The sequence below is a fragment of the Somniosus microcephalus genome, chromosome 10 (assembly GCF_052327205.1).
Source record: "Somniosus microcephalus isolate GS21.2 chromosome 10, FLI_Smic_1.0, whole genome shotgun sequence".
NCBI lineage: Eukaryota > Metazoa > Chordata > Chondrichthyes > Squaliformes > Somniosidae > Somniosus > Somniosus microcephalus.
Window position 1 is genome coordinate 129,794,588 of NC_140996.1, and position 25,759 is coordinate 129,820,346.

The following is a 25,759-nucleotide window of genomic DNA, read 5'->3' on the forward strand; positions in this document are numbered from 1 at the left end:
ACTTGGTGAGATGTTCAGCCGTTATGGCTCACCGGAACAACTCGTAAGTGACAACGGTCCACAATTTGTATCACAGGAGTTTGCAACCTTCCTGCATGTGAGTGGTGTCCAACACATCAGGTCTGCGCCCTATCATCCCTCTACTAACGGCCAGGCAGAAAGGTTCGTGCAAACTTTGAAGCACGCCTTGAAGGCATCGCAAGGTCAGGGCTCAATCCACCAACATCTGAACAGCTTCCTGTTGTCCTACAGGAACGAGCCGCATGCCACAACCAAAACTTCCCCTGCTTCGCTCATGATGAAGAGGCAGTTGCGGACAAGTTTTGACTTACTCAAACCTCCAAGGGCAGAGCAGGTTGTCCATCGTCAACAACAAGCTCAAGTTGAAAAGAGAGAGAAAAGAGCCAAGAAGAGACGGTTTCATCCGGGAGAGCACGTCCTAGCTCGAAACTACAACACTGGACCGAAATGGGTTCCTGCTATGGCGATCGCGCAGACGGGCCCTGTGTCTTACACGGTTGAGACTGCTGAGGACGTCGTCTGGAGAAGACACACAGATCAACTGTTGCTAGGAGCAGAGACAGCCACAGAGGCTCCAACGGCTGGTTGGCCTGAACTGTTTCCGGATGATACCGCAAACCAGCATCCCTTGCCACAGTGCTCTTCTCCAACACAGGAAGTCAAAGAGACTGTTCCACCTGTGCAAACTCCTGACTTTCAACTGACACAGGCACCTTCTCCATCCAGGCCTGTGTCAATGCCTACTGCTGTGGAAGCCAGCGATGACCGCCGGTATCCTGTCATGGAGCGGCGGCCTCCAAGACGCTTGGATCTGTAGGCTTAGTGACTTACCCACTAGACTGGGGCAGAATAAACCCCAGGGTAAAGTCAGGGTTTGAGGCAGTCTACCTCTACCCTAGGTTCGTTGAGTGCATTGAAAATAACTTACCTGTTGAGGAATAATGTGGACCTTCCATTTAAGAGGGGAGGAAATGTTATGTATTGTGTGTTCTATTGTGTGTTCTCCTCCCACCTGTGGTGGCGCTGTCACAGGAGATAAATGGTTGGGTGTTCTCGGTTAAGTTTAGCTCTCTTTGTTCGGAACTTTCCAGAACTTCCTTTCCTTCCAATAAAGCACTTCATGTTTGAATCTCTGAGTTCTGAGTCCTAAATTGTGTCTAGGTAGAAAGGCACCGACACAACAGATAGGATAGGCAATAGAAAGAAATTTCTGGGTCAATGGAAAAGGACAGTGATGACTATCACAGTAAAGGTTGCTGCAGATGGTATTTTAAATCTGAACTATACATTAGTTACTGTCTGAGGGACAAGTACAGGCTTCATCTTTTAAAATGCAAACGAACCATACAGAAGCAAAGCACCATTTTACTTATACACTATTATTACAAGTATTTTGTAAAGCCTTTCAAGAAATGCTTTGGGAAACCTGCCATGTGTTTAATTTGTCTGAGTGCTTGCTTCTTGCTTGCAGGTCAAAAACTAACATTTTAAGCTGGATCAGTGAATAGTTGGTTTAAAATGGAGATTATGGATCTAAATGCTACCTAATATAAACAAGGCTTACAGTACTCCTGAGAAACTAGATGTAAGCACTGGACTTATTATGTAATGCTTTTTTATTGAAACTGCTCTAGCCCATTGAATGAAACTTTACTCATATATGAAGAAGCCTACTGGTCAAAGTGTACTTTGTTTAGCATTAAAAATATGGGGGGTTGAGGATCAGCTGTTTAACGGGATGTTCCAAATTTAAACTGAAACCATCCTATTTTTAAGCATAACATCAAATACTTGCAATCACTTGCATAGTTTGTTGTATTTGCTTTATCTGCAAAAAGAAAAATCTATAATACTGACAGAAATTCATTGAATTACCTAAGCACTTTCTCTGGATCCATTTTTGGTCTACGGTGTCATGTAGTACTAGCTGATTTAATTAATTTACAGACTGCTTCCAAGCAGAGTAAATATCCCAAGCACATTATTGAAATGTAGCCAGGTGTCATTACACACCTGGAATGAATCGTAGGAAAAGGAGATGATTCTATAAAGTTACAAATTCACATCTGCCGCACATACTCTCTCGAGTTCAGTAGCATCAACCGCTGCCGTATGCAATCTGAGCATTTTATTTTTATGGGAGTTGACTCATGCTTCCCTATAACTGCCTACATAATAGCACAACCCGGGTGAGCAACAATAATAACTCCCCCTGTCACTTGTACCAGATACTTATGTCTTTAACAAATGTACTTCTTCAATCTCTCTGAAGGCAGATTGAGCAAACACTTGGTGAGATGAGACGTGATATGAATTGTTAAGCTGTTTTATTTCACAGTACAACAAACATACAGAGCAGCAGTTATTAAAAACTCACTTAGTTCAATTGGTACAATTTCACTTTTTGAAATAATGCAAAAATAATGACAATAATGTGCTTCCCCAAATCAGTACGTCATCTCAAACAAAATAATTTCTATATCCTCCTGCATTGTATCCTACTTGCAGCTCTTTTCTGGGCCTCACTGTTTCACAGCTTTCTGTTCATAGCCAGAAAAGGAAGGCCTGCCAGATGCCTTGCCAAATGCCCACGTCCAAGGATTTCCCAATGGGTGTGAAGCAATGTTCCCTCAAGTTTTTTTTCATGCACAGTCTCTTTAACTGGCAGGGCCCATTCAAATATTCGCGCATGCACAGTTTCTTCCATGTAAAAGCTGGTGAGAGGCCTGTGCAGGATCTCCGGACCGCAGCGCAGCTGTGCAGCTGCACAGTTTAGTGGCAACATTGGGTGAAGTATTTATCGATTACTGAGACAAGCTAACAAACTCTTGATTATTTACAGCTTAAGAAGAAAAAGCATCAAAGCTAGCTCAATTTTTTTATTCATTCATGGGATGTGGGCATCGCTGGCAAGACCAGCATTTATTGCCCATCCCTAATTGCCCTTGAGAAGGTGGTGGTGAGCCGTCTTCTTGAACCACTGTAGTCTGTGTGGTGAAGGTACTCCCACATTGCTGTTAGGGAGGGAGTTCCAGGATTTTGACCCAGTGATGATGAAGGATCGGCGATATATTTGCTAGTTAGGATGGTATGTGACTTGGAGGGGAACTTGCAGGTGGTGGTGTTCCTGTGCGCCTGCTGCCCTTGTCCTTCTAGGTGGTAGCGGTCGCGGGTTTGTGAGGTGCTGTCAAAGAAGCCTTGGTGAGTTGCTGCAGTGCATCTTGTAGATGATACACACTGTAGCCACTGCGCAACGGCAGTGGAGGGAGTGAATGTTTAAGGTGGTGGATAGGGTGCCAATCAAGCGGCTGCTTTGTTCTGGATGGTGTCGAGCTTCTTGGGTGTTGTTGGAGCTGCACTCATCTAGGCAAATGGAGAGTATTCCATCACACTCCTGGCTTGTGCCTTGTAGATGGTGGAAAGGCTTAGAGACACTCGCTACAGAATATCCTTCCTCTGACCTGCTCTTGTAACCACAGTATTTATGTGGCTGGTCCAGTTATGCTTCTGTTCAATGTTGACCCCCCAGTATTTTGATGGTGGGGGATTCAGCAATGGTAATGCTGTTGAATGTCAAGGGGCAGTGGTTAGACTCTCACTTGTTGGAGATGGTCGTTGCCTGGCACTTGTGTGACACAAATGTTACTTGCCACTTATCAGCCCAAGCCTGAATATCATCTAGTCTTGCTGCATGTGGGTATGGCCTGCTTTTTTATCTGAGGAGTTGCGAATGGAACTGAACACTGTGCAATCATCAGCGAACATCCCCACTTCTGTCCCTATGATGGAGGGAATGTCATTGATGAAGCAGCTTAAGATATTTGGGCCTAGGACACTGCCCTGAGGAATTCCTGCAGCGATGTCCTGGGGCTGAGATGATTGGCCTCCAACAACCACAACCATCTTCCTTTGTGCTAGGTATGCCTCCAGCCAGTGGAGAGTTTTCCCCCTGATTTCCATTGACTTTAATTTTACTAGGACTCCTTAATGCCACTCTTGGACAAATGCTGCCTTGATGTCAAGGGCAGTCACTCGCACCTCATTTCTGGAATTCAGCTCTTTTGTCCATGTTTGGACCAAGGCTGTAATGAGGCCTAGAGCCAAGTGGCCCAGGCAAAACCCAAACTGAGCATTGGTGAGCAGGTTATTGGTGAGTATGTGCTGTTTGATAGCACTGCCAATGACACCTTCCAGCACTTTGTTGATGATTGAGAGTAGACTGATGGGGCGGTAATTAACAGCTTAACTATCTATTGTCTCAGAACCCTATTTTTAATTTGCATCAATAAACTGTGCTTTTAAACATATGACAGAAGTGTTTACTTAACTACCAACCTTGTTTAATCTTTGATTAAAATGATTATATTCATAGCATTACAAGTTAAATGCAAGTCTATCTCATCAAGATGACTGGAAATTAAGCATTGAGCCTTTTTAGGATTGCAATTTAGGTAATTTCATAGCTTTTTAGATGAAGAACCTAAGAACAAGAAACAGGAGCAGGAGTAGGCCATACGGCCCCTCAGGCCTGCTCCGCCATTCAATAAGATCATGGCTGAACTTCGACCACAACACCACTTTCCTGCACTATCCCCTTTCCCACCAAGCTTTGTATAATCAACAAACTTGGATACATTAAACTTGGTCCCTTCACCTAAGTCATTAATATAGATTGTAAATAGCTGAGGCCCAAGCACTGATTCTAACGGCACCCCACTATACAGCCTGCCAAACTGAAAATGACCCATTTTTCCCTACTCTCTGTTTTCTGTTCATTAACCAATCCTCTATCCAGGCTAATATATTACCCCCTAACCTCATGAGCCCTTATCTTGCTTAACAATCTTTTATGTGACACCTTATCGAATGCCTTTTGGAAATCCAAATATACTACATCCACTGGTTTCCCTTTATCCACCCTGCTAGTTACACCCTCAAAAAGCTCTAATAAATTTGTTAAACATGATTCCCCTTTCATTAAACCATGTTGACTCTGCCTAATCATATTACGATTTTCTAAGTGCCCTGTTACCAGTTCCTCAATAGTGGATTCCAGCATTTTCCTGAGGACTGATGTCAGGTTAACTGGCCTGTAGTTCTTTGTTTTCTCTCTCCCTCCTTTCTTGAATAGGTTCTACATTTTTTACCTGAAATGGGTGCCATGCACGGAGCACATGCCCCAGCTGGGGGTCCAAGGCCGGCCTGTAATTGGGGTGGAGCGATAACGGGGGCAATCGGGATACTGTGGAATTGGGGAGCACTTCTGCTCCTCCTGGTTCCACATGAATGTTTAAAAAAAATTAACTATTCTTTTGGTGGTGGCCACTGCTTAGGCCATGGCGGCTGAAGAAAAGCTTCAGCAGAGCAGGCCTAGTGCTTGCTCTGCTCCCCATTGCCCAATTTGGTAGAGGGGTCCTAAGAATGGGAGTTAGGGCCTTCATTTACATATGGATGGGGTCTACCGGGTGTTTCTAGGCTGTCAACAGAGACACCTGAAAAATTGTATGATCTAATCACCTGTAAAATAGACTCAACAAGGTCCAATTTCTACCCCAATACCTTCAGAATTCTATTAAAGGCCATTGGAATCTCATTTAAAAATAACATTTAAAAACTTTTTGCTTGTCCCCGAGTTGAATAATTCTCCTCCAATCCATTTTATTAGAGCAAATGCCTTTGTTTATTCCTGTTATAAAACAATTCCTTTGTTGGAAACTTTTTCTGTTCCTATTCAGCCTATTTGCCTGTCAATCCCTACATTCATGCAGTGCAATGGCCACCTTTCCTGTAGCCAGAGAGTGATAGTATCTCATGACAGTGAGAAACTTTGGTCCTTACAACATGACTTAGCATCTGGATATGGGAATGGTGACCATTCCTGTATGAGATTTAGAATGAGTTGTAGGCATGCTGCAAAAGATGAATTATTAAAAAATAGAATGGGTGCGATGGAGGTGAATTTTCCTCAGAGACCAACACTTTCAATATTTCAATTAGATGGTCAGCTATGATGTGCTGCAGGTAGCAAACAATTTTTCCAAAATCTCACTTCCACAGTAATAAACATTTGCTTTTTTGGGAACCCCTTCTGTTCAGAACCAGTGATTACTGAACATTTAGCTACTTTTACACAGAACAAACCTGAAATTTATGGGTGCTGGAGAGGTTGGAAAGCCAGCACATCACCTGCCAGGGGGCTGGAATTTAGCATGGAACACAATTCTGCCAAGATTTTCCTTGTGTAATTAGCACATAGAATTCTGGTTGTGGAAGGTTGGGCGAGACTTCTGCCTGTCCCCCTAAGTGATTGGGCGAGACTTCTACCTGTCCCCCTACGTGACTGGGAAGTTCCTGGGCTGCCCTAGATATCCCACCCATCATGTTTTTGTAAGGCTCAATAGAACTCTTACAAGCTGAGTGCTGGTGTGCATTCCAATGAGTACCATACTGAGGCCCCAAGACGGCATCAGGGAAAGAAAATTGATCCTAGAGGAGATTGATTGCCTTAAAAATAAAAGGCCCTTCCAACCCTCACTTTGGTCTCTTGGAAGAATGAGCTAGGTGCCTCTGAAACACTCTTACAGGCAGGAACCACCCACCCCAGATATGTTGATGACCTTGTCCCTGCAATTTGGGATGGGGTCTGCATCCACCACCATAGGTGGCTGGAAGTTCTGTTCTGCCGCGCTCCCAGAATTTCGGGACCTACATTATTTTTGTTTATTATGTAATGAGTTGGCCAGCCATAACAAAATATATTGACACAAAATCAGATGAATCTTAAATAATAGTCTATTAATAATAGGCATATTAATTAGCCTGCCTAGAAAAATGGGGTTACATAAATGTAATTACAATTTTCTTTTTTGCTCTACTTGCAAAGCTCATCAGCAGCTTAGGCGTATCTGAATTACAGCTGCAACGTATTTGATTTGTTTATTGGCAGCTATTAATTTAGAGTACATTTTGTGAAGCTCTATACCTGATGCAGGGTTTGACTCAACAGGAGCATGGATCAGAATATTTGGCGCACAGCCTTGCAAAATTTACCCTATCATTTCACCTAATGTTTCTTTGGAAAGTGGTATGATAAAAATGGCACCACGCATTGGTGGTGAAAGAATCCACAATAACATTATTTTAATAATAATTCCTTAGAAGTAACAGGCAATTGTAAGAAGTCACACAACACCAGGTTATAGTCCAACAGTTTTATTTGAAATCACAAGCTTTCGGAGCGCTGCTCCTTCGTCAGGTGAAGTGGAGAGATGCCTATAGACACAGATTATATAGTCAGAGAATAATGTCAGATGATGCTTTGAAGGTCTGGATCGAAGGTCTTGATCAGTCTGTTGAGTTGGCGGGTGTGTTCTTTGGTCGGACCTGTGGGTAACTGTCTGTAGTGTTCCTGGTTGTCCAGTTGTCGGTATGCTTCTTTGCAATAGTCCGTTCTGTTCTGTATGACGATGGCTCCTCCTTTGCTTGCTGGTTTGATGACGATGTTGCGGTTGGTCTTGAGAGCGTGGATGGCGTTGCGTTGTGCTCGGGTGACATTCTGGACTGTCTTGTGAGTGCGGCTGATGAATCTGGCGTTGATGCATCTCCTGACAGCTTGAGCATACACGTCAAGCTTAGGGCAGCGACCCTCCGGAGGGGTCCAATTTGACTCTTTCTTCTTCGGTTGCTGCACTGCGGATCCCTCTGTCTGCTGTTCCGGATCATTGGTTGTCTCATTGGGTTCGCTGCTGACATCTTGGGATTTGTGGAAGAATTCCCGGAGCCTCATTCTCCTGATGAATTCCTCTGTGTCTGCCGTGAGACCGATGGGGTCCATTTTGGTGGTGGGGCAGAAATTGAGCCCTCGGCTGAGAACTTCAATTTTGTCTGGTTGAAGGGTGTGGTCAGACAAGTTGATGATGGACTTCCCTGTGGTTTCAACCGTGGTACCGGGGGAGGCTTGGTTGCTGCTGGTGGTGATGCCGAGTTTCTCAAGCTTCCTGTTCTTGGTGGGCATGTAGGCAGTGTAGTTCCGTTGCCTTGTCTGTTTGGCGGTGTCTCGTAGCTGGTCTGCTGTGTCCTGAGCACAGGCTGAGAACATGGACTCTATCTCGGTTTCGAGGTTGTGGCGTCTGCTGTAGAGCTGGTGTACGAGATGGTTGAGGAGTGTGCGAGAGGTACGACGGCAGAGTCTCTCAGCATAGTCTGTGTTGTAGGTCGACTTGAGTGGGTTCGTGATCTGTAGTCCTTTCGGGATCTTGCCTGCTTTCTTGCATCTCTGTAGAAACTTGATGTCTGTGTCGATATGCGCGATCTTCTTGGAGATCCTCTCCACTTTGAGCCGCAAAATGGACCCCATCGGTCTCGCGGCAGACACAGAGGAATTCATCAGGAGAATGAGGCTCCGGGAATTCTTCCACAAATCCCAAGATGTCAGCAGCGAACCCAATGAGACAACCAATGATCCGGAACAGCAGACAGAGGGATCCGCAGTGCAGCAACCGAAGAAGAAAGAGTCAAATTGGACCCCTCCGGAGGGTCGCTGCCCTAAGCTTGATATGTATGCTCAAGCTGTCAGGAGATGCATCAACGCCAGATTCATCAGCCGCACTCACAAGACAGTCCAGAATGTCACCCGAGCACAACGCAACGCCATCCACGCTCTCAAGACCAACCGCAACATCGTCATCAAACCAGCAAGCAAAGGAGGAGCCATCGTCATACAGAACAGAATGGACTATTGCAAAGAAGCATACCGACAACTGGACAACCAGGAACACTACAGACAGTTACCCGCAGATCTGACCAAAGAACACACCCGCCAACTCAACAGACTGATCAAGACCTTCGATCCAGACCTTCAAAGCATCATCTGGCATTATTCTCTGGCTATATAATCTGTGTCTATAGGCATCTCTCCACTTCACCTGACGAAGGAGCAGCGCTCCGAAAGCTTGTGATTTCAAATAAAACTGTTGGACTATAACCTGGTGTTGTGTGACTTCTTACATTTGTCCACCCCAGTCCAACACCGGCATCTCCACACCGTAACATGCAATGCAATTCCTACAATGCTTTTGACAATAACAACACAAACCCAGTAACGCATAGACCAATCAGCTGGAAGTTTTTTTATCCCACTGAATGCATTCTTATGGTTCTCACCTGCTACAGTATTTCTAGCCTGCACTTAAAAGCTTCCCAGGTAATTATGTCTAAACTTGCTATCTCATTCAGCAGTTGGACTATTGAGAGGTTTTTGACTCTGTGTCCAGGTGGCATATACCGTGTGCACATTTGGTATTCAATTATCTTGGAACACTTTGGGCTGGATTTTGTCAATGGGGAGCTTTTGGAGGCGGGACTCCCATTTGTCGGGTTTTAGTCCTGCCTCCAACGACTCATGGCCAACCCATGTGGGCTTAATAGGCCAATTAAGGGAAAGCCGGTTACAGGTGACGTCAGCGAGTGACGTTTCATCTGTCAAGAGCTTTTGACAGATGAAATGTCAGCATTTGACGGCTCTGTGAAGCTGTCAAACACTGACAATCTGCCCTCTAAGTTGAGTCCTGGGACACAGGCTCAGTTAGAGAGCTCTCCTGAGCAGAAAGCAGAAGGCTGCAGTTTTTGACAGTTCAGCGGCCATTCTGCTTTCTGTGCTGGTGAGCACAGTGAGGGACTCCCGAGACCTAAAGGGAGGAAGCCTGCAGGAAGTAAAGGTAAGCAAAACTTATTAAAACACTTTACTCACACCTCACACACTTACCTCTGCACACATGCACCCATCACTCACCTGAACACTGGACATCTCGGCCCCTCTGCCCCCCGCAGACCGACGGCCCACCTCGCTGACCCTGGCAAGGTTCGGAGCCGTCGGGAAGCCCACACTTCAGGGCTCAAAATGGGAATTCCCGAAAAAACTGCCCGTTAACAGGCAGTTAATTGGCACTAATCCCCTTCCCGCCTCGAGGAGACGGGACCTGGTGTGGGTCGGGTACCCGCCTCCTGGGAAGATGGCATGGGGGAGGGGGTTGATGAGTACCCGCCCCCAGATTCTGCTATTTTCCCGGCAGTCCCGCCTCCAAACCCACCTTCCCATGGCTGGCAAAATCGCCCCTTTGTTTCATACTTATTTTCCCTAATTCTAAAACGAACTTTTCTTTCAGCCATTTAACTTGAATTACTTATTTTTCGCTGTTTATTTCTATACTTATCATGATGAGGGTGTTATGTCTTGAATGTTCAAGATTGCAGTGAATCTAACTGTGAAGAAATAGGCTGATCTAAGAAATGGAATAAAACCATAAGAGCTCTGCAGAGGACCAGATAACCATTGGTAATGAAAGCGCCATAGTATAAGGTATTATTAAATATTATAGATTAAGAAGATCGAGACATCAAAAGTGTCATGACATTGTATGGGAGAAGGTATAAGACCAACAAAGTATAGAGGAGAGTCTGTAACAAGATATGTAGAAGGTGTCTAACTAAGTGAGGTAAACTCTAATATTCTGCTGACTGGGTTGAAAGATTTGACAAGGAAAGGGACAGAGCCCTGGTTTAGCTCTGGGTAGAGAAATGTGGGCTTGGTGCTGGTACAAGAGTTAATTGAAAATGGATAGACTGAATACCCTTTAATCATTCCTATGTTTCTATGGAGAGTGACTGGAATCAGTTAAAGATTGTCCGACAGCCCCTCAGGGAGATGTAATAACAGCAAGAATTTTCCAGTTGTCTCACCACAGGTTGCTTCTGTTTTGACACAGTTAATTGGTTTATATGCAATATTATGTTCACAAAAATCTTGTTTTTCTTTTGCAGATTGTGAAAGAATTCCAGTGAAATATCTCAGGTGGGGAGATCCTGAGCCCATTGCTGCTGTTGTCTTTGCCTGTCTGGGTCTCCTGGCCACCATGTTTGTAATGTTCATATTTATGGTGTACCGGGATACTCCTGTGGTCAAGTCATCCAGCCGGGAACTTTGCTACATCATTCTAGTGGGGATCTTTCTCGGCTACCTGTGCACCTTCTCTCTCATCGCCAAACCCCAAAAGATTTACTGTTATCTTCAGAGAATCGGAATTGGTCTGTCCCCTGCAATGAGCTACTCTGCCCTGGTGACGAAAACCAATCGGATTGCAAGAATCCTTGCTGGCAGCAAAAAGAAGATCTGCACCAAGAAGCCCAGGTTTATGAGTGCTTGTGCCCAACTAGTAATTGCCTCTATGCTGATATGTATCCAGTTAGGGATAATTGTTTCCCTTTTCATAATGGAGCCACCGGAAGTCATTTATGATTACCCAACTATCCGAGACGTCAAGCTGATATGTAACACCACCAACATAGCTGTGGTTGCTCCCCTTGGATACAATGGCCTGTTGATTTTAAGCTGCACCTTCTATGCTTTTAAAACCCGGAATGTCCCTGCCAATTTCAATGAAGCCAAGTACATTGCATTTACCATGTACACCACCTGTATCATATGGCTCGCCTTTGTACCCATCTACTTTGGAAGCAACTACAAGATCATTACCATGTGTTTCTCTGTTAGTCTAAGTGCCACGGTGGCACTGGGCTGTATGTTTGTCCCAAAAGTATACATCATCCTGGCTAAACCTGAACGGAACGTGCGCAGCGCATTTACCACATCCACCGTTGTCCGAATGCATGTTGGCGATGGGAAGTCATCCTCTGCTGCTAGCCGTTCCAGCAGTTTGGTTAACCTGTGGAAAAGGAGAGGATCATCAGGAGAAACCCTAAGGTAAGAATTAGAAGAGTGTTGGATTGTAATGACATGAACGAAATTTCCAAACCTCCTAAAATATTTATTGTGTGTTTATATGGATTGTGCTACGTAAAAACATAAGAAATAGGAGCAGGAATAGGCCACTTGGCCCCTCGAGCCTGCTCCACCATTCAATAAGATCATGGCTGATCTTGGGCTCAAAGCCAGTTCCCTTCCTGCTCCCCATACCCCTTCACTCCCTTACCTTGCAAAAATCTATCTCCACCTTAAATGTATTTAATGACCCAGCCTCCACGACTCTCATCTCAGTTCTAAAAGGGCGATCCTTTATTCTAAAACTGTCCCCGAGTTCTAGATTTCCCCACGAGGGGAAACATCCTCTCAGCATCTACCTTGTCGAGCCCCCTCAGTATCTTATATGTTTCAATAAGATCTACAATGAGTATAGGCCCAACCTGCTCAACCTTTCTTCATAAGTCAACCCTCTCATCTCTGGAATTAACCTAGTGAATCGTCCCTGAACTGCCTCCAATGCAAGTATATCCTTCCTTAAATAAGGAGACCAAAACTGTACGCAGTACTCAAGGTGTGGTCTCACCAATACCCTGTACAGTTGTAGCAGGACTTCCCTGCTTTTATACTCCAACCCCCTTGCAATAAAGGCCAACATTTCATTTGCCTTTTTGATTACTTGCTGTACCTGCATGCTAACTTTTTGTGTTTAATGCACAAGGACTCCCAGGTCCCTCTGAACTCTAGCATTTTGTAATCTCTCTCCATTTAAATAATAATTTGCTCTTTTATTTTTCCTGCCAAAGTGGATAACCTCGCACTTTCCCACATTATACTCCATCCGCCAGATGTTTGCCCACTCACCTAGCCTGTCTATATCCCTTTGCAGATTCTTTGAGTCCTCTGCACAACTTGCTTTCCCACCCATCTTTGTATCATCCGCAAACTTGACTACATTACACTCGGTCCCCTCATCCAAGTCATTAATGTAGATTGTAAATAGTTGAGGCCCCAGCACCGATCCTTGTGCACCCCACTAGTTACCGTTTGCCAACCAGAAAATGACCCATTTATCTCAACTCTCTGCTTTCTGTTAGTTAGCCAATTCTCTATCCATGCTAATATATTACCCCCAATTCCGTGAGCTCTTATCTTATGCAGTAACCCTTTATGAGGCACCTTATTGAATGCCTTCTGGAAATCCAAATACACCACATCCACTGGCTCACCTTTGTCCACCCTACTCATTACATCCTCAAAGAAACCCAGCAAATTTGTTAAACATGATTTCCCTTTCATAAAACCATACTGACTCTGCTTGACTGCATTATGATTTTCCAAATGCCCTGCTACTGCTTCCTTAATGAAGGACTCCAACATTTTCCCAATGACAGATGTTAGGCTAACTGGTCTATAGTTTCCTGCTTTCTGTCTCCCTCCTTTCTTAAATAGGGGTGTTACATTTGCGGTTTTCCAATCCACTGGGACCTCTCCAGAGTCCATGGAATTTTGGTATATTGCAACCAATGCATCCACTATCTATGCAGCCACTTCTTTTAAGACCCTGGGATGTAGCCATCTGGTCCAGGGGACTTGTCGTCTTTTAGTCCCATTATTTTACCAAGTACTTTTTCCTTAGTGATAGTGCTTGTCTTTAGTTCCCCCCTCCCTGTGGCCCCTTGATTATCCATTATTGGGATGTTGTTAGTGTCTTCTACCGTGAAGACAGATACAAAATATTTATTCAGAGTCTCTGCTATTTCCTCGTTCCCCATTATTAATTTCCCAGTCTCATCCTCTAAGGGACCAATGTTTACTTTAGCTACTCTCTTCCTTTTTACATACCTGTAGAAGCTCTTACTATCTGTTTTAATATTTCTTGTCAGTTTACTCTCATAATTCATCTTCTCTCTCCTTTATTTTTTAGTCATCCTTTGCTGGTTTTTTAAAAATTCCCAATCCTCTGCTCTTCCACCAATCTTGGCAACATTGTATGCCTTCGTTTTCAATTTGATACCATCCTTTGCTTCCTTAGTTAGCCACAGATGGTGCTCCCTTCTTTTAAAATCTTTCTCACTGGAATATATTTTTGTTGAGAGTTATGAAATAGCTGTATGCGCTATCTCATTTCGCCCTGAGTGTATATCTATCGATAGATGGAAATTAGTCAAGCATATATACATTTGAGATATTTTTTGATTATTTGATGACATTGGCACCAAGATTATAGAATGGATTATTTTATACAAATGTTTACCATATCAGTCTGAAATTCTCCTCACCACTATTGTTGTGGAGGCAGTAGCCCATTTATTTAAATGAGTTAACACCTCTAATATATTACAAATTGACTGCAAAATTTGCTATAAATATTTAACGAGATACAAGAATCTGGGGAAAAGATTTTATTTGTATTCATTTAATTACAGTTACATAGCATATATTTTCCATCATGAAACAACCAGCTTGTTATGTTTACCTGATGGTCAAAAATATTTTGCAACTACTGGACCTTGAAACCAAATCAACTCTCTGTGGCAGACTGTAATCTGATACCTAAACCAGGCAGGATTGGGGAATTGTTGTTGATTACCCAATGACTGGTTGGCTGACTAGTAGAACCTGGAAGGGTAGAGCAGTCACTGAGGGTTGGTATTCATTCCACCTGGTTCCAGATAACTCTACAAGCCAGTAGTCCAGCGGTAAGGTAGCCCTGGCTGGAGAGGCAATGGGAAACTTACCAGTGTGGGGTTTTACTTCGTTAAACTGCATTAGCCCTACACACACTTTGGGATCGATTTAACTTTCTTCACCCGGCTGTATCGCAGTGTTGCAGATTGGCCTCCCATGATACACTCTGCCTGATTTTTCTTTCCACTGACTTTAATGGAACGGAAAATCGGGTGGGATGAGTAACGGGCAGCCGATACACAACGCTGAGATTATCGCCCGCTGGTGAAAGTCAAATTCTACCCCTTTGAGTCCCTAAACTTTGGCTTTTGCCAACCTGCTAAATTTTGTGGACCTCTGTAGTTCTATGGGGCAAGTGTGTGCACTCCATATTGGGCAAAATAAACTATGTGAGTAGATTTTTCAGTTGCTTGGTTTAGCAACTTTTAACCATTGGTTTCAATATGTGTCAGACACTCAGCTGACAAAAAGAAATTGTAATAACATCATTTGTAAGACTCCAGTTATTCACAGTGTGCAATATTATAAGGCAATTTCACAGGCCTTCTGTTTCACTGCTATATTTACAGTTTGCAGCGCTGTTCCAGAGATGAAGGCCTCAATTTTCATTGGGCCGTGAGGCAGGCTTTTAGGCGTGCGGGGGGTTAAAATCGCAAAACCTAGGGGTCGCGACCCCCCCCCGCCTGGTTCCTGCCTCCACACCATTTTAACCTAGGTGTGTCTGATTGACCCGAATCAGTCCCCTGCAACAGGCGGGACTGGTCTTTAGGGCCCTTAAGCAGCACTGATTGGCCTTTATAATCCCATTTTAACAGGCCCTTGCCTGTTTAACCCTTTTCCCACATAAAACGCGCCTGGTGGGGATGACGCCTGTGAAACCTGGCGTGAACACTATTGGCTTACTGACTATCAGCTGCAGGTCCAACAATAAAGAGGATATTTGATCAGTCATCATTTGCAGGTGGCAGGACTTTGTTGTCTCAGGCCTGGGGGAACTTTTAGAAGGCATAACCACAGCTGTGGAAGTTTGGAGCCTCACACACTTCTCCAGTGTGACTTCCTGCGAGACCCCTCTCGCCACCCTCACTCAGCGCTTCCTCAACTGAGGCACCTACCAGAAGCATGGGAGGCCTTTTTTTCCTTCCCCTCTTGGCATTAGAGGACCTCCAGCCCCATTCGCGAAAGGACACACGCCACAACTGCAGAAGTTGCCATCAGAATTTTTATTTACAATAACCAACTGATGGCATTTTTAAAATAAACACATTTCACCCAAGTGACTACCCTTGTGACTATCAGTGCTTTATTTTCCTCTTACGCATGCTCCTACGTAGTGGTTCCCCTGTGGCTTCAGCAGATGTGGAGGCCCCTTGCTCACTTTCCTGCTGCTCCTGCTTCTCGACACCTTTGGCGGGCGTCCTCTGGGATGGCGAGCCTGTGAGGGCTCACCAGCAGTCTGCTGCTCCTGCGGCTGTGCAGGGGTTGAGACCTCTATCTCCGTTGGGTGTGGACTCCGGCGGGGCTCTGACTGAGGGCTCTGCAGTGGCATGGAAGTGTGAGCGCTTGGATAGGAGCCCCCACTTACTTGAGGTCTGCCACCAACCTCCCTCTCATGGGTCAGGTCCTCCTCAGTGCCTGCAAGTGGCTTGAGAGCAGCTTGCTGCACATCAGGGGGGCCATGGGGACCCGTTTCTACAATGGCAGTCCTACTCAGAGGGCCTGCCATGAAGGTCTGGTTTCTCTGTTCAATAGCTGACCATCGCTGCTCCAGAGTTGTCAGTCTATTCTTAACACTCACCCTGTTTTCAACACTCTGGCGACTTAGCTCCTCCTTGGCCATAGCCATCCTCTCCTCTACTGTAGCCATCCTTTCCACGGAGGTTGCCATCCTTTCCGTGGTGATGCGTTCATGCGCCAATGACTCTACAAAGGCTCTGCTCATGTTCGCTATGGATTCCTCCATTCGCTCCACACTCGCAGCGACCCTAGAGACAAAACCTGCCAGAGACTCCTGCATCTGTGCCTGGAGTTCCATCTTACGGATGGACCTAGAGGCAGAGGGTCGACATGCAGCTGAGCCGAGCTGGCAGAGTCCTGCGCCCTCCGACGAGGACTCTCCACTGCTGTCCCTGTCTCCACAATCTGCTGATGCTCACTTGTGAGCTGTGATACACCAGGTGACAACTCTACTCTATGTCCTGAAGGTCCCACCGAGGTGTGAGTGTCTGCGCTGGTGCTGGGTGCGCTTATTGCTGATGACGCTGCGCCCTCAGAGGTTGCAGATTCCTCTGAGGAGTCTGGTTGCTCAGGCTCTTCCTCCTGCAGAGTGGGGACGGAGGCTCTCGATGGTCCTGTGGGGGAGTCAAGGAAAAAGTTAGAGATGTGATGCCAAGGTTACATGCACATTGCATTTTGCAGATGATCATAAGTCCATATGATGTATCTTCAGAATCATTATCAGCGACTCATGCAATACCAATGAGAGAGATGGAAAACTATTCTGTCACCAGCTTGCGGGGATGCTCCTGCCTGTCCTTCCCCAACGTCCACATCTCGGTCAGCCCCGGCAATCTCCAGGACGCCTTCCTCCCAGGGGGTGAGCTGGGCTAATGAGGGCGGCCCTCCTCCTGTCCTGGCTCGCTCTCTCCTGTTGTGAGCTCTCTTTTCCTGCAATGAGGAAGACAAGTGGAGGTTGAGTGAGAATGAAGGAGTGAGTGCAGAGATTGCATAGCATAGATACTTAGAAGGAGACAAAGATGGAGTGAGGTTGCAAGATCAAGGGCCCTCCCTGTGTGTTGTCAGTTGTGTTCAAAGTATCAGAGTGAGAGGGAGTGTGAGGGCTGCATGATGGCATAGTTCTGTGAATGTGAGCATAGAGAGAGAAGGAATGCGTAAGGGTTCATGGATGTAAGTGTCTAGTGGGATGTGCAGGATGAGATTGCTAAAGCTGAGTGCTGGTGAGGAAAGGCAATGGGGATCAGATTGAGGGTGATGGAAACATCATACAGTATTTACTTTTCCAGTGCAAAGAAGGTCATGGAATCTATTCCTGCACTGCAACCACGTTTTTCGTGTTAGCCCCAAGGAGTTCACTTGACCTGCCACCTCTAGCCACACAGCCTTGGTCTGGCTGGGAGGCCTCTTCCTCACTGAAGAAGGGAAGAGGACCTCCCTGTGGGCCCTAGCACCATCCAATAATGTCTGTAGTGAAGCCTCATCAAATTTGGGTGCAGATCTGGCCCTCCCACTGGCCGTTCCTCCTGCAGGCTCCTGTGCCATCTTAATGTGGAAGGTTGGAAGCCTGCAGAGGAAGCAAGGCTTGCTGTGAACCTTAAAAGCAGCAGCAATGATGACGTCATATTCTGCGACTTTCTGACTGGAAATACTCAATTGCCAAGGCTTCCCACATGCTGGAAATCAATTGGCCAATTGTGTTAAATTTGCATCAATCTCACAGACCCATTTACAATCGTGTCGGAATCACTACATTCGGGGAAACGGCCAATTCCCCACACCTGAACGAAAATCGACCCCGAGTTCTCTCACAGGGAGTGATTGACTCAGGAAAGGCCAGAGCTTTATCTTTGCTAAAATAACAAAAAGGCAACAGCATTTTTTATTTGATCACTTTATCAAGTTCCAGAAGCAGGCCACTTATTTTTTGTTATTGGGATATGGGTGACGCTAGCAAGGGCACTATGAGTCAACCACATATTTATTATGTCCGTGTATAATTGAGACACAGACTGCAGGAGTTGATCATAACAAGTCTTTACTGAATGGAGACAACCTGGAAACTGAAACTACAGAAGCCTGCTAGGGCCTTTTATACAGGGGTGGTCACTGCCGGTACTGCAGTCTGAGACCAGTTATTCCCTTAAAGGTACATACACAACAATTCCTCCCCTTTTAGATAAACAGTACATAACATTCATTTAACAACTAAATAATAACTAATTACAATTACGGTTGCTAGATACATTGGTTGAAGTTAAGCAATTATAAGTTCAGTCTTTGAGGAGGCTTCCTGATTCTGTCTGGATAACGCCTCTTTGGGATATCAGGTTCTTCTGGCAAGGTTGAGTCGGGATCAATGTCGTTGTTTGGTTCGTCTGCTTCCAATATCACCGATTCTGCGGTAGATGCAATTGGTACTTCGGTTTCATCGCCAGGTGTATCAGATCGTGGTGTGGAGTTGACGTTTTCCAGTGACTCTAGAATCTGGTCAGCATGGCGTCTTACAATGCTCTCTCCAACGTCCATGGTATACATTAGAGGTCCTTGCCGTGTACAGATCGTTCCTGGCTGCCATTTCTCTGTGCGGTAGTCCCGGGCCAAAACTGGTTGACCTATCTTAAAACTCCTGGTCGGCCTTTCATTCATATTCTGAAACTGCCTGTTCTCCACATCTCTTCTGATGTTTGGCTTAACCAAATCCAAGCGGCATCGTAGTCTTCGATTGAAGAACATCATGGCTGGAGTTTGGTTGGTAACCGCATGTGTCGCATTCCGGAGGGCAAACAAGAAGTTATCCACCTTGTGTTGTAGGGGTATATCTTCATTACACATTGCCTTGATAGCCTTCTTGAATGTTTGAACAAACCTCTCGGCCAATCCATTAGTGGCTGGATGATATGGGGCGGATGTGTAATGCTTAACACCATTGTTCTTTAAGAACCTCCAGAACTCTTCAGACACAAACTGTGGTCCATTGTCAGAGCAAATCTGTTCAGGCAGCCCATTCCTGGCGAATATGTAACACTGTGATTGTTTTTTCTGTGGTGGTTGAGGACATTTTTATTACCTCTGGCCACTTTGAATGTGCATCCACCGCAATTAAAAACATCGAGTCCATAAAGGGACCAGCAAAATCAATGTGCACCCTTTGCCATGGAGATGAGGGCCACTCCCATGGATGTAGAGGTGTAAGGGTTGGGGGCTTCTTTAAACTGGTTTAAAGTAACTTTCCTGGTCTTGCAGTCTTTGCCTGCACCCAGACCAATTCCAATAAAACCAATTTTAAAACAGCGGTTTCGAATCGCTACCCCACCTTCCAGTTCTGACTGCAGGGCTTATAATTATTGATATTAAAACAGACACGTAGTTTGGATGAGAGAAAAAAATCAAGTTTTATTAAAAAAAACTATAATCAAAATATCAAACTGTACCACACGAACACAGTAATTACAGTAAAACTATATAACAGGGGGTTGCAGACGGCGAAAATGAGGGATACAATGGCTACAATGTTATTTAAACAATCTTAGCAATTCCCTTAAATCACCACCCCAAACTCCTGCTGGGTTGCCTTGTTGAGGAGTAAGAAACTCTGCTCACCTGTGATCCAGCGAAGTAAGAGAGAGAGATAGCTGCTCAGCCGCTATCTTTATACCTGGTGAGGCCCCTGCCATTCTGCCTTGCAAGGGCTGTGTGCAAAATTCCCCGCTCAAAGGGTCCAATACACAAGAGAAAGCTGTGATTGGCTAACTCAGAGTGGTTGGACTGGATTAATGTGTCTTCCGGAGCTCCCTGGGCTGGAACAAAAGGGAAATACAACTGCTCTGTTGTCCAGAATGCTAGGTGATTTAGACCCATTCAATTCTTAAACGGATCCCATTCAAGGTACAAAAGTCTCTTCTGCAGTTTAGATGTATCCACTCGATATACAAACAAATGCTAATAGCATTCAGTTGCTTTGTAAACAAAGCATTGTCCTTTGTCTTCATTGAACCTTACTTCCAGACACAGAAAGCTGCATTCCAAACCTCTTTTGTCTTCGGCCATGTGGTGACAGCCATTTTTATCCCTGGAAATTTAAAAGCACAACGCCCAGGGATTCTTTAATCAAAAAAATTGATCTTCAGAACTGTAAATTATTGCGAATTCTTACAGTCCGCCCTTGGATACTTCCAGCTTGCTTGTAGTATCCTCTTGAAGAAATGAGCAATAATTTCTGACCCCTCACAAACAACCATCCCCTGTATTTACCTAATAGCTATCTGCCACTGATCCCCGTCCCGTCTATTCCCCTTAAATTCAAGAAAAAAAAACCATGGTACGGTAGGCATCTTACAGATACTTCAGTTTTCAACAAGGGGTCTCATACCCCTACACGCTTGTAAAATTATACAGTGTAAACCAAATTTACAATCACTTTTTTTTCATCATAAGTTATTACAAAATGTTGCAATCTTAGTTACACAATGTAATCAAAATGATCCCAAGCACAGAGAGGGTCCTACGCCTCTGCTCAACTTGGAGTTGTCACAAACTGGTCCCAAGCAAGGAGAGGATCCTACGCCTCTGCTCAACTTGGGGCTGCAACACAAAATACAAAAAAATCATTAAACAACATGCTTAAATGAACCCTGATCATCACGTGCCGATGATGGGTCGCGAAATTCGAGTTGGCATTGCTCCTCCCACTTGGGCAGTAAAAGTACCTTCCACCCCCCTTTGATCGTCTAAAACATTAAAACAGGCAGAATGGATTTACCGACCAGCCTGCTCCGCCAGCCCCGAACCGTTCCCTTGTCCCTTTGTGGAGGCGGGGTACCCCTCACGTTTAAAATTACCTTGGCACAGACCGAGACCGGGGAGTATGGGATCTCATGACTCCCAGTCCCTCCCCCTCCCGTCTTCCCTCGACTGGCTGCAGCAAATGTTGGGTGCCTGTGTGGCGGCTCTCCCTGGCCCCAATCTGATCTGGCCACCCACTCATCCTTCCCAGCCACACTTATCCTCTTTGCCCGTGGGCCCCCGGGTGAGTTCCTCCCTCCCCCGACCGCACCCACGCGACTCTTGGGTCTCCCCCTCCTCTGTACAATCATTCCCGGGCCATCACCACCCACCCCCGGGGAACGCATCCCTATCACAAGGCGCCCGCGCTTCCCCATCGTGACTCCTCAACAGCGAGGTCTCCCGCACGTGAACTTCGGTCAGGATAGTGCTGGGTTGGGGGCCGTGCCCCACCCAGCTGGAGCCATCTCCTCCCCGTAGGAGGAGTAGGCAAGTTCCTCCGGACTCTGTCCGGTTTTTCCCGAAGATCGCTGCGGGGTCTCCTGGATTCGTCCAGTGGCGAGGCGATCCCCAACATTCTGTATCCGTATCTTCATTCGATGCCCAGCTCGGGCTGGGCGAACATGGCTGCTTCATTTTCCAATCTCCTGCAAAAACTTAAAAGGGACATGCAGCCAGGCCTCACTGACCTGCTGCCTTAGGTGGAGACATGGTCGGGTCCCTTGACCTCGGACCAAAATACAAACATTTGGCACACATGTAAACTTAAACTCTTTAAACTTAAACTTAAAACTAGTTATATGTCAACAAAACTTAAAATGCACCTTAAAGGCACGCTATATACACACACATAGCTATAATATAAATGCCGCCCGTCTCCGGATGGCCAGTCTAATCTCTGGCACTGTCGCAGATTGCTGCTGGCTGCAGCGAAGCTGGACTGCCTCCTGTCTCTGGTCCCTCGCAGCTTATGGCTGTTGAGTGGGGACCCCTGTTCTTTGGCTTCTCCCCGGCTCGGGAGTCCGCCTTACTCCACTGTAAAGTGGGTGACCATGCTTTCTTAGGCTGGGGCACCCGCTGAGACCTTCTGAGGGGTGTCTCTATGGGGGAAACTTTGGCTGGTGGACCCTGAGCTTGGGTCACAGCCCCAGCTGGCTGGGAACCTTCTCCCCCATGTCCAAATAGCCCGCACTGTATAATGTACCTGGCAGCCTGCCGGTGCAAATCTCTCTCTGGGTTTGTCTGCTTTTCCCTGGAAACAAGTCACAGTTCCTGTTTTTGTAGGCTGTGAACTTGAACTTGCATGGACAGCAAACTCATGTTCCCTCACCCAGGTGGCTTTAAATGGGGAATTTTGGACCTGCCTTTCGTCTGGGGCCAAAACTATCCCCTGTGTGCCTCCCTTGTCCCGGATTTCTGCTACTGGACCTGCTCTACAGGGGTCCCAGAACTCTCCTTTCCTGTTCCCTGGCTTAAACAGCTTACTCTGAATATGAATGGCTCCTCCCCCCACACAAGCCACAGTGCTTGCCTGTGAACTCGAACTTGCTGTGGGCTGAGGATTCCTATTCTCAGGCTCACTCCTCACGGGCGGACCGTACCTCCGTTGTTGGAGGGGGTACACTGGTCCTAGTCCCCGCCTGCCTAGCGGGACCTGCTGGTGTTCTTCTACCACCCCATTGTCCACCCCTCCTCGCTGCCAGAGCTCCTCAAGACTCGGAGCTGTGGGCTGCGGTCTTGGGGTCTCTAATTCCCAATCCAGCACTGTTCTGGGTGCTGCCTGTGGGATGGTTCTACTTGGGCTGCCAGTAAAATCCGGCTGACCTGCCTTCGGGCTGATCATGCAAATCATTCCCTTTGATGCCTTTAAAGCCATGTTAAGGCTTTCTATCTCTGCCCTACAGGGGCCATGATCTGCTTCCTCAAACCTTTCCGCCTGCTCTATTACTTCTGAGATGAGGCGGACATTCTCTTCCCGCAGTCTCATCTCACTATCTCTTCATTTTTACCCCTCCCAGATGACCCTCATGAAGCTCATTGAGCACTCTATCCTTCAATTTGGGTGGAATTACTACTCTGGATCCACACATCAAGGTTCCTCCGCACACTGACAGCTGTTCTCTTCTCGGCGAGAATGCTGGCAGCAGTGGTTCGCCATGTGCTTGCCATCCCTTCACCGTTAAATCATAGACCCAGGAGAGTGTCGGGTCATTTCGTGTTTCCTTTTCTATGTTTGCATTCGTCACAGGGAGACATTCGACTATAGTCGAGTGGAATAACTCCACTGGATCCACTGCCAGTTCTTCTTCCACCGTCGGCAACGGTAGGCGCGACAATCCATCAGCATTCCCATGCTGTTTAGTTCCTTTGTACTCGATGTCATATTGGTGTGCCCCTAGGAAAAGGGACCACCTCTGCAGCCGTTGTGCCGTCATTATCGGTACGCCCTTCTGAGGGTTGAAAATGGAGACGAGAGGTTGATGATCAGTTAGTAGAGTAAATTTCTGACCGTGCAGGTAGTGATTGAACTTCTTCACCCCCCACACCAGGCTGAGGGCCTCTCTGTCAATCTGGGCGTAGTTACGCTCGGTTGAAGTTAACGAGCGTGACGTAAAAGCTATCGGCCTCTCTGAACCATCAAGGAATTTATGTGACAGTACCGCCCCAACACTGTAGGGAGACGCATCACACGCCAATCATATCGGTAGTGATGGGTTGTAGTGAGCCAATACTTCACTTGAAGTGATTAGGTCCATACTCTTCTGAAAGGCCCGCTTACATTCATCGCTCCATTTCCATGCTACTCCCGTTCGTAGTAGGGCGTTCAGTGGATGCAGAATTGTGGATAAATTCGGCAAAAACTTATGGTAGTAATTCACCAATCCGAGGAATGACCTCAGTTGCGACACATTTTCAGGCGCTGGAGCCTTAACTACCGCTTCAATTTTGTCAGGGGACTTATGCAACCCCTCTTCATCAATCACGTGGCCACAATACGATATCTGTTTCTTAAAAAACTCGCACTTAGGGCGATTGGCTCGTAGCCCATGTTCACGTAGTCTAGTGAGCACCTGCTCTAGGTTGGCAAGGTGTTCACTGTCATCTTCACCTGTCACTAGGATGTCGTCCAAGTAACACTGAGTCCCCGGAATCCCTTGCAGGACTTGTTCCATCGCTCTTTGCCATATCGCCGGAGCTGATGCTACTCCGAATACCAGTCGATTATACTGGTAAAGACCTTTATGAGTGTTTATCGTGAGATACTTCCTCGAGGATTCTTCAACCTCCATCTGCAAATATGCTTGTGCTAGGTCAATTTTTGTAAAACGCTTCCCTCCAGATAGTGAGGCGAAGATATCTTCTATCCTTGGAAGAGGATATTGTACTGTGTGAAGGACTGGGTTCACCGTCACCTTGAAGTCCCCACAGATGCAAACCTTCCTTGGCTCCTCAGACTTATTGTTTAGCGTTTTCTTCATGACAGGAACGATGGGTGTCGCCCACTCGCTCCAGTCTACCTTAGATAACACGCCTGCTTTCTTCAGATTCTCCAGCTCTGCCTCGACGGCTGGGCGAATTGCATATGGTACCGGTCTTGCTTTGAAAAACTTGGGAATTGCATTCTCCTCTATTTTTATCGAGGCGGTTACGCCTTTAAGAGTGCCCAGTTCTTGTTGAAATACCTCTTTGGTGTCAGCTAAGATTGTTGACAATCGTCCAGGAGTGACGTCGTCATCCTTTTTACCAGCCACCGTCAGTGCCTGAATGGAGTGCCAGTCTAAACTTATCTTTCTGATCCATTCACGTCCCAATAACGGTGGTCCACCATCTTGCAGAATGTAGAGATACAATTTCCGTATTTTCTTGCCGTTGTAGTCGACAGGCACCCTTATTTTTCCTCTGGGGTATACTTTTTGCCCCGTATACGTCCTCAAGACAATGGATGTGTCTCTCAAGGGTATGTGTGAGAATAGCCGCTCGTAGTCTCGTCGATTCTTGACGGTTAGAGCTGACCCTGTATCCAATTCCATTTTGACTTGGGACCCTGCTATCGTGAGGGTGACCCAAATGGTTCGGTGATCCTCTTTTGCGATTACATTGTGAAGTTTGAGACAGCTTAGTCTCTTGTTCCCGGATTCACTATCGCTCATCTGGTCTTCGGAACTACTGTCCGTCATCTTTTGTACTTTCCTGTACGGTTCCTTAGTAGCCTTTTTGTTGTCGTTGGTCTTCTTCCCAGACCTGCAAACTCATGCAATGTGTCCCATCTTTCCGCATTGCCTGCATATTTTGTCCTTGGACCAGCAGTCCTTCTGGTCATGGTTTGTTCTGCCGCAGCGATAACATTTTGCAAATCCCCGTGTCACTTCGTGGGTGCCGTATTCCTGTGGCTTTTGTTGTATTTCTGCAGCTCCCCTTGCTGCTGCTTCATACGATACTGCCACGCTGAAAGCCTTATCTAGCGTCAGCTCTTTCTCTGATAGTAACCTCTTCTGGGTTCCTTCACTCAGGAGTCCACAGACAAATTTGTCCCGTAAGGTATCTGCCAGTCCTGCTCCGAACTGGCAGTGCTTTGATAGCTTGCGTAGTTCCATAAGGTAATCAGTATTGCTCTCATTTTTATGCTGATTTCTCCTGTGGAATTTAAATCTTTCTGCTATCAGCAGCGGTGTAGGATTTAGGTGTTCCTGTAGGATAGCAACAATTTCGTTAAAACTCTTCGCCTTCGGTTTGGCTGGAGTAATCAGGTCCCGCAATAGGCCGTACGTTCTT

At 46.1% G+C, this 25,759-nt stretch overlaps 1 protein-coding gene across 1 annotated transcript in view; it reads left to right on the top strand.

The window, feature by feature from the left end:
• grm5b (glutamate receptor, metabotropic 5b) overlaps nt 1-25,759 on the top strand; it is a 953,934-nt gene that overhangs the window by 894,904 nt on the left and 33,271 nt on the right. Inside the window, exon 7 of the mRNA XM_085998803.1 lies at nt 10,840-11,779. Coding sequence (XP_085854929.1) covers nt 10,840-11,779 — 940 coding nt within the window. The remainder of the gene's footprint in view (nt 1-10,839; nt 11,780-25,759) is intronic.